The sequence below is a fragment of the Eleginops maclovinus genome, chromosome 18 (assembly GCF_036324505.1).
Source record: "Eleginops maclovinus isolate JMC-PN-2008 ecotype Puerto Natales chromosome 18, JC_Emac_rtc_rv5, whole genome shotgun sequence".
Lineage (NCBI taxonomy): Eukaryota > Metazoa > Chordata > Actinopteri > Perciformes > Eleginopidae > Eleginops > Eleginops maclovinus.
The window spans coordinates 3,666,631-3,676,857 of NC_086366.1; the positions used below are offsets into that span (position 1 = coordinate 3,666,631).

General features: G+C 42.0%; 1 protein-coding gene across 1 annotated transcript in view; it reads left to right on the forward strand.

Annotated features, from left to right (window-relative positions):
- The window catches only part of pik3cb (phosphatidylinositol-4,5-bisphosphate 3-kinase, catalytic subunit beta), a 74,008-nt gene extending 69,520 nt beyond the window's left edge, over positions 1-4,488 (forward strand). Inside the window, 2 exon segments of the mRNA XM_063907200.1 lie at positions 1,678-1,810; positions 2,897-4,488. Coding sequence (XP_063763270.1) covers positions 1,678-1,810; positions 2,897-3,034 — 271 coding nt within the window. The 3' untranslated portion in view covers positions 3,035-4,488.
- The last annotated feature ends 5,739 nt before the right edge of the window (positions 4,489-10,227 follow it).

The window sequence follows — 10,227 nt, forward strand, 5'->3', positions numbered from 1 at the left end:
TCTCTCATCTTTTTAAATGGGAGAACTTGCACAATTGGTGGCTGAATAAATACTTTTTTGCCCCACTGTACATACAGGCAGTAGGAGATTACAGTACCAATATTCAATCCATAGTTCCTAAGATCCAAGATTTCCCTTCAAAGTCCTTAAGGTTTGATGGGACATTGAAACAATACACATCTGAAACATTCAATCTGTAAATCTATCAGCGCTTTTGCCTTTTGTCACACATGCATTTTGAATGATAGATGCTGCACTAGAGATGAGAAGGGGTTGTTTGCACAGGCTTCATGAAGCAGCCCTGCTGGAGCGTCATGGATTATACATAGAGTGCTGATGATATAAAGACAAGGATGATCTGGAAACAGTACGACGAAGAGGTGCAAGATGGAGATTATAAGTGGGACAGCAATGTCACGGAAATGCTCAAAGCTTACTCGTTGAACTTTCAGAGATTACCTGCTTCTAGTGACTCTGAAATACTCTTTCTTTCCATGAACAATCAGAGTTGAACTTGCTACCAGAAGAACCTGTCCTGGCTGAGTCCGTCGAGCGCTTCCGGCAAATTGTAATAGAATTTTAGCGGGTATTATTCATCCGCCACTGAGCGCGATACCATTGATTTTTGCTCAGTATTTATCCAGATCCAGATAGAGCATTCTGCTAATATGACCTACATCCATTTATATACGAAAGGAAAGTAAACAAGGGGAGATGACGTGCAACACCTCTTAACATGTTCCTGTAGACGACACAGATCACAAATAATCCACTTAACCCTGTCATTCACTCGTGTATGGTGCAGATCTATAGCAGGTATATTAATGATGACCTACTCCAGTGGACTTTTTTGTAAGGGTGGATTATTGATAATAAAAAACCAGAATATTTTCGCACATTATTATTATTTAAATAACTAAATCTCAAAGTTATGAAGCTGTTTGTAATCAGTCAAAGTGAGCTGTTTCTACAAGGGCTGTTTAACCAGCTTACACAACAGGATTACGGCCTGCAGGTGCTCTTATTGATCTCCTCATCCTCAGCTCATGTGTCGGCAGGGAGTCGCTGTACGGTCAGCCTCAAACCAAAGGAAACGCTTGTCCCCAATTATGAAGAGTGATAAGGGGCAACCTCGTTAAGCTCAGTCTGAAGAAACATCAGAGGGCACTTTCCATGTTTCGACTTTTTGAATTTCCAACAATTTCTTCAAAAGGATCTTTTTCTTCCTACATTTCTTTTCTAAATTTCTACTTTTAAAAATGACCCACTTTTTTCTCATTATTCTAACTCCTTCATGTGGCCCTAATCATCTTCTTTTCACACTTTTTGTTTCCCAATTTGTTTTCCTTTTCAAACTTCAGATTTTTTTCCTCCGAATTTCAACTTTTTGTAATTTCCTAAACTTTCTTCAAAATGTTCCTGAAAGATCTGACTTTTAAATGTCAACTTTTAAAATGTAATCATTTTAAGATGCTTGATTAGGGCTGAGCAATTCATCGAAATGTTATCAAATGCAGCCCTGTGCGTGTTTTGGTTCTTGGCGTGGTTAATTCCATTAACCCGAGAACTTAATGACCATCCATTTGAATTTAGTAATTGTTGTCCCTGGACTGTGTGTGTCAGAGATAATGAAGTGTGTGTGTCAGAGATAATGAAGAGTGTGTGTTGTTCCCGTAGTTTCCGTCAGTACTGTGAGGAAGCCTATCTGGTGTTGAGGAAGAACGGGAACCTCTTCATCACTCTGTTCGCCCTCATGCTGACCGCTGGACTGCCCGAGCTCACCTCTGTCAAAGACATCCAGTACTTAAAGGTATACACACACACACACACACACACACACACACACACACACACACACACACACAAAGGTCATTCTTCATCTTCTTTGTATGTGTATCTCTTCTGTTTTATTCCATTTTGACAACTCTATTCTGCACAGAGGAAATATGTGAGGGTGACGAAACAAAACTCTATTTATAAATGACCTTCAATCAGGATATAAAACCTGGTGTGAGATTACATTCCAGGGAAGATTACGAACAAAACTCTGAGCCATGCAGAAAAGAGTTTCAGCCCTTTTCTCTTGTGGGTGCAACGACTATGAACTGAGTATTCTGAGGGGAAATACTGGTCATCTAAACCTGTGAAGTCTGAGTGGGTTAAACCATCTTAACGACGAGACACTGATCTCACCAAGGACGTCATTGGCCGAAAATGATACCAGCCACGATACACGCTTCACAGGATTACTCGACCCTCGTATCGTCAACACTGCACTGCATACAAACGGACTCTTCAGTAGGAGACATTAACAATACTTTACAGTATGCAAAGACATTTTAACAGGGATTTAGTTTTTTGAGGAAAGAAACACATGTTTTATTATTCAAAGTAAAGTATTTGTCAAAGATCCTCAAACTGTATGAACGTGTACTGGATTAAGACGGTCACTTTTTAACCCATCCAGTAATTCACCACCAAGCAGGGACAAGGTGATGCAAGAAACATTATGGACATAATTGGTTAAATTATGTTATCCAGGTTATGAATGGTAAGCTGTATATTTGATTCACCACCAGAGCCTTTATTGTGGAGACAGAGTTGAAACGGGCAGACGGAGGGGCTGACACGCGGCATATGGTTCCGGGCGGGATTCAAACCCCCGGTCCTCAGCTCTAAATTTGAACGTCTCATCTCTCGCAGTGGCTAAGTCTGTAGGGCTTGGCTTTGGAACCAAATGGTCCCTTGTTCTAGTCCCAGTATAGACCCAAAACCCCCAAAATATGGCAGCCCCTTCGCTCTGACGCCTCTCTGCTGTTTGATGCGTGTGTATTTGAACTGTGAATTTTAAATTTGATCATTAAAGTCTTCCTTCTTATACTCCCTCCCCCCTCAGGACTCTCTGGCTCTGGGTAAGACAGACGACGAGGCGCTGAAGCAGTTCCGGCAGAAGTTCGACGAGGCTCTGCGGGAGAGCTGGACCACCAAAGTGAACTGGATGGCCCACAACGTGGCCAAAGACAACCGCTCCTAGAGCAGCTGGGATCCCTCACAGCTGGGGGGTCAGAGGTCAGGGGGACACGGGGAAGGAGTGTGCGGGAGGGGGGAAAGAGAGATTGGAAGAAGGGAATCCAGCAGAGGATCTGAAACCCTCCTCCACATACTGTACAGCTTCCCTTTCCGTCTGTATCGCTCTGGCACGGTGCCTGCTGATAAAATCCAAAGTCATGGTCTTAAGACATTTCTGCAGAGTCATGGTGGGTGTAGTCGTTGCGAGTTTTGCACAGCAGCAGCGGGTGGAGCACGCAGCCAAAGGAAGGGAAGTGAAGCGCCCACACTAAAGAATGAACTGTCCCCCCGGAGCTCGTTCACGGCGAGGAGGATTCCTCTCAGACGGACTTTAATCTCGGCTCGTACGGACTCTGAAGGGGCGCTCGGTTTGACCACGCCCCAGAACTGCTTTACCTACAGCGGGGATAGGTGTCAAGGGGGCAGAATCGGAAAAGACACAAACGTCTGACCCCCAAAAAAAAAAAACAATGTGCACAAACGGCCACAGGAAGTGCATCTTAACACTCCCGCTGCCTCAAAGTGTGCCTCAAAACTGCGGGAAGATTGTATTTTTTATGAGTTTTCTTTTTTGTTTCTTTTTGCCATTCAAGAGTTTATCAAGAGACGTGCCAGACTACTTTAGCAGTCCACAGAGAGAGACTTGTTTTAGGGAATAAAGTGGGTCCACGGTTTGGATCTCAGATATATATATAATATATATATTGGACCATTGAAACACTGGAATGTCGACACAAAGCAGAAGTGGTCTTTTCATTTTTAAACTAAACACTTTATTTTTTAAGACGCCTTTATTATGAAATGACAATTCTTTCAAACTTTGCAAATCAAGAGCATCACTAGCCAACTTGTCCTAAAGTCTAAAAGGATGTCAAGTCTTTTAAAGCGCCCCCCCCCCCCTCCTCATACTCTCCGAGGAATAACTTTTAACATGTTCGGACCAAAAGAAAGAGCAACTGTTCCGTCATTTCTTTGTTCATACTGTGTTTTTGTGTCTGAATTGAATGTGAAAACATGTGCCGCTCTCTTTTTAAATGTTTTAAAATTTGTTTTTATACAAGCAGGTGTGGGTGGAGTCTGTGGGGCGGTGTGGGCGGGGTTTCTCAGTAGGGACATTACACTGCGATGCAAAGCTACTTCCTGGTTTGGACACACGGTGCTCCATCTGCATCTGTGTTTGATTTTCGTGCAATATCCGAGTAAATGAACCGTATCTTATTCTATTAAAAAACCTTGGGCTCGGTCCTAAGCCTATAATGGTTTCTCTCTGTTGGTTTACGCGTGATGCAGCTGTACTTTGCACCACTGGCCTTCAAACCGTCTCAGACACTGGATATTGTCAAATGTACAGGCTTTCATTGTTTTGCTGGTTTTTGTTTTCATAGAAGTTTTATTAAAGTTATTTTCCACCGTGCTGCAGCTCCGCCTCTGATCCGATTCATTCCTACACACGAGTTGTGAGTTCAAATTCCCCTGCTGTCTAAGCTTCAATAACACTTTTAGGGGTCTTCCCTTTCCTGTAGTGTGTTTGAGTGCATGTAAATGGTCTGTAAAGCCAAAAATCCCTGTGTTCCCGCCTGAAACGCCTCCATTTGGACTCCTTTGTTTACTGTAACATAGCGACATCACTATGTTGCACTCAAGCTTCTATTGGCTAGCGCTCCAAGACCTTGTACCTGATTGTGTATATAATGCCAGATTTAAACTCGTACTTAAGGCCCTATGATGCTTTCGGGGGTTTTCCCGTCCTGCAGTGTGTTGTATAGGTGCATGTAGATGGTATGCAACGCCTCCATTTGACTCCATTGTTGACTTACTGACATAGTGACATCAATATGTAACACTTACGCTCCTATTGGCTAGCGCTCCAACAGTGCACATGATTTTCTAAGAGGCGGTACAACTCTGAGCGGTTCACCAATCACAACAGAGCCGGCCAGCTAACCAATCAGAGCAGACTGGGCTCTGGTTTCAGACAGAGGGTGAAAAGACGTGCTGCAGCACAGGCAGTATGAGAAAAATAAAGAGCTTTTTGAACATTAAAGCATGGAGACATGTCCCAGGAGAGAGAAGAGATACAAATGTGAACCCAAGTCTCTCAGGTTAATCTTAAGATGTTGAATGAGTTTCAGAAATTGATGCTTTGTCTGAAATCTGAGGTCACCCTGCCACTGTTGGCCTCGGTTATGCAACACAAGAGAGTTTTATTTTAAGATTTGAGCAAGGGCATAAAATGTTGTTTTTACATCCAGACATATTGAAACAGACGCTCACAAACAGTCTGCGGGGGGGTCATTTCAGGGCTCACAGGAAACAACATATTGCTGAACAGCATGTTGTCGTTTGGGTCCGATGTGTTTGCTGCTGTAGTCAAATTAACTGGATTAGTATTTCACAAAAGTTATTTTTATTTAACTGCCTGTTATACAACAGGAGGCTACACTTGAAAATTGAGTACGGGCTCAGCCTTTTTGAGCAAAACAAGAAACTACGTTTGTAAAATGTAAAATCTTACAAACCGGATAATATTCAACGTTTGAAAAGTGAAGTGGAGGAGATAAATAATAATCTAAGTTATGTTTAACTACAGCATGTTCATTATATGTATGCTTCATTATCTGAGACTTTTTGGACATGTTTAGGAAAAGCCCAGCTGTAAACAATATCAACCATAACTTATTTAACCTTGTGCTTTCTGTGAGCTTTGGGACACATTAGCCTGTATTGGAGACTGAGCCCCGATATACAGAGCGACTGTGGCTGCGCAGGAGTGCACTTGTCTTTCATCCAGAAGGTTGTGGGTTCGGTCAACATGTCGCCGATCCTTGGGCAAGATACTGAACCCTGAGGTGCTCCCGACAGTGTGTGTGTGGTACTGCTCTGCCTGAAGGAGGTGCGAACGGGTGAATGACTCGTAGTAAATATTTCCGGGCCTTTGTGTGTGTGCTTTGCCTCTGGTGACCTACTATGGGTCTTTTTTCTGAGAAAATTAAGAGTGTGAGTGGCAGGCTTTTGAGGGAAAGCATCAAAACATCCAATTGAAACACCAGCCTTTGGAATGAAAAAACTTCCAATCACTACAACAGACCTAGATGTGCCTTTGTGCGAGGGCTGCTTATCATCACAAGTGCTGTGTTATTGAATGACGCATTTTTCCTTTTCAATCCGCGGGGAACATTAACAAAGCTTTTACCCTCAGCAATCATCGCTTCTCCGCTGTGAGCCTGCAGGTAAATCATCTGCTGAAAGGACAGTCTTTTCCTTCCTTCACCGAGGTTATGTAACTCAATAACCCAGAAGAAGAGGTAGTGTCAGGGGGGACGGGGGGAGGCAGATCTCCTGTATGGATGAGGTAAACAAGGGATGTTACAGATCAGATGAATCTGGGGAACAGGTGGCTGATGCTTCCTGACTTTGGCATTCATGAATATAAATGATGACTTAATGAGCTGTCTGTTGTCTCAGTGTTCCTCTGAAGCATCCTCTGGCCTCAGCTTGTGTAAATGCTAGTGTCCATGCATGCAAAATGGTTTTTTTTATAACCTTTTTTACACCTATACCTAAAGCCCAATGCTGTTTTCCTAATGCATACCAGGACAGGAATTCAGGAAATGCAGTAAAATTACAATATTTTTCTGAAATCCAGAATTAATTTATTCACATAACACAACACAAAACAGCCGAAGAATTAAACTGACCAAGAAATACTGGCTTGAATTTCAGTCCAACCATCTGTGTGTGTGTGTTGGCAGTATGTTGACTAATACACTGCCTGGCCAAAAAAAGGTCACACACTCTAATGTTCGTTGGGCCGCCTTTAGCTTTGATTACGGCACGCATTCTTGCATTCATTTTTCGCCAAGAGCTTGTATTGATGACGGGCGATTCGGACCACTGCGCAAAGTCTTCTCCAGCACATCCCAAAGATTCTCAATCGGGTTCAGGTCTGGACTCTGTGGGGGCCAGTCCATGTGTGAAAATGATGTCTCATGCTCCCTGAACCACTCTTTCACAATCTGAGCCCGATGGATCCTGGCATTGTCATCTTGGAACATGCCCGTGCCATTAGGGAAGAACAATCCACTGATGGAATAACCTGGTCCTTCAGTATATTCAGGGAGTCAGCTGACCTCATTCTTTGGGCACATTGCTGAACCTAGACCAGACCAACTGCAGCAACCCCACATCATAGCACTGCCCCCACAGGCTTGTGACCTCTTTTTTGGCCATTCTTATTCTGATTTACTATTGTGAAACCTAAACTGATTCCATCCTTACTTAAAGGGGCTCGTGCTCCCTCTCCTGTAGTGTGTGGTATACGTTTTTGTGCATGTAAATGGTCTGTAAAGCCTAAGATCCCTGTGTTTCCTCCAGAGGGAGTTTAGTGAGACACACAACAGGTTGTGGAGGAAGAGAAATGTGTCAGAATTGATTCAAATGTCTCATATATTTTTATTAGGGCCTGAGCTCAACAGAGTCAAAGCGAAGTCCTTTTGTTTTTACCCTGATTATTATTACTATAATCCACACTGTTCACAGCTGTACGGTTTCTCTCCAGTGTGAATGCGCTACTTTGGGAAAAAGTAGTACGGGCACCATGCAATAATTGAAGTATTTTATATACAAGATCAGTGTATATACTACTATATGTATCTAGAAAAACCCCTGCTGTGTAGATTACAGGTACAGTACTGCAATACACTGTAATGGTGACCTTCAAAGCTCCTAGACTCATGAAAAAGGGCATCCACATCATGTATCACCCTGGAGGAAATCCCACTCACATGTAAGATGTCAAGGTCTGCTAACAGAAAATGGTGTGTGTGTGTGTAAGATGAGGACTTCAATCTCCCCGGCCTACACTCTATACTTCCTCCTGGGAAATGATATAAAAACACAAAGAAAAGAGAGTAAAATCCAACTCAGCCTCACACAGTAACACCCTCTCAGGTGGTATCAACTTATTTTAGAGGGGGTGGATATGAGCAGAGGGGGAAAACGTACTTAGATACTAAAGTAGAAGTACCAGAGTGTAGGAATACTCTGATACAAGTAAAAGTCCTGCATTCAAAATAGTATCAGCATCAAAAGGATTTACTATTGAATAGGAGAAGCTCACATCTTCTGGTGAGTGCAAGCTGAACCTCACACACAGCAGGGTGTGTTGTTGACTATAGTGCCACCTCAGGGGTGTGTGTCTGCCACCTGAAACTGGCACTTGCAATATACTCAAAAATCCAGAGCCCTAGATTTCTCGAGGAGTTGTGGCGTGAAAAAAAATACAATGTGTGTTCTCCGCTCCTCACGATGAATCACCAGGAGCAGACGTGACACAAAGCAGAGCTCCATTCATAACAGGCTGTGGACAACAAAGGGGATATGATCCTGCTCCAGTGTTATGGAACACCTGGTGATGCAAGCAGGGGAGAGGGCGGTATTAGAGCCCGGCATTAAGTAGGATTTGATAATATGAGACGGCCTATTTATAATAATATAAAGCAGTCATGACTCTATTTCCTACCCAAATTCAAAATAATAAAAAAACCTTATTTGCCAAGTTTGTGAACAGATCTATATCTTGCATTTTTAATGTATGGACAGAAAAACCAGCTGGGTAAATGAATGTTAATAACAGATCGAGTTAAATTGAGAAAGTGTTTATTGAAGGATAGCCGCATGAGATGCAGCATGTCATTTTCGAGGGGGTCCTTACACACAAATGACATACTGTACATATACTACTTTTACACAAATAGAGATAAGACAGCATAATATAACATAACATACATCATACAGATACACACACACACACACACACAGATGGCTCGCTCACCCTCTGTACTGTTTGTCTCAGTGGATATGAAGATCTAAATGGGTCCAAAAGCTCTTTCCAATTAGAGGGACAACTAAAGTGAACATATTTAAAGATCAAGCCTACCTTAGAAGTATTTTGAAGTGTATATACTTTGGACTTTTTGGGAACTTTTGTTAAATAGTTGTAACTTGCATCCATGAAAAAAAGTGTTTGTTTTCTTTCTCTTCCAGCAATTCAAGATTTATTTGAATACCTGAACTGAAGTCTCTCTATTATTATTATTTATACAATTACTGTAAACGATTTAAATGCCCAAGGACCAAGGATAAGATAAAAAGGGAACACGTGCTGTACATGTTAATCCTCCATAAGCAGACATGTGTTCTTGTTTCTCTAAAAAAAGGCAGCAACACTACGGATACAATAACAGATGTGACGCAGGTTTCTGTGGAAAAAACACGTCTTGCTAAACCCGAACAGATGGAGACTCTGTCCGTGAACTCCAAGTGTTTTCTCTGCAGCAGACATTTGAAAAAAATTGTCTTGAAAATGATTTTGTTCTGCTATGACTCACTTGCATAAGCCTCAGTTTTCTTTACCCAGAAAAATGTAGAGCCTAAATTGAATCAGAATCAGAATTGCTCCATTCGTCCCACATAGGGGACATTTACATCGTTAGAGCAAAAGTGAAGATAGAGACAAAAAATAAAACGCTATCAAGTATGCCATCTGATAATAACTAGGGCTGCAGAATCTTTCAGACATGTCATCATCTCGATATGGACTCGTTATGGGCTAGTGCAATACTTTAATGGCAGGAATCATACGCAAAATATGTGTTAGAATACAAAGTATTGAGTAGCTGCCTACGACAGGAATCCACAGATATACTTTGCTTTGCGTGTTTGGGTCCTCCTGCCTTTAAAACCATAATTAGGGTTCCTAAAAATGTTAATAAATCTACCATCTCCATGAACTAAAGCAGGGGGAAACATGCCACACATTTTAAATGCACTGCTTGATTTAGACGTTTTTTTATTGAATTAACATATTGCCAACTACCTAGTGTGTACTGTCCTGCAAAGGCTATTTGCATTAACAATGAAATGAATAAGCAGTAAGAAATGGCCTCAGACTTTGTTTGCTGTTCCAACACTAGCTAATACTTGGCACATCTATTATAGATTACGGTTAACTAAATTGCCATGGTATAATTTGTATCCAAATAAATGTCAGTACTGTTAAGGCCCAAAATTGCATAACTCACATTTGACCAAATATGTAGTCACTTCACGCTTGCATTTTTCAAAATATATGGTGGGTGGAGTTCTGCTCAAACCTGG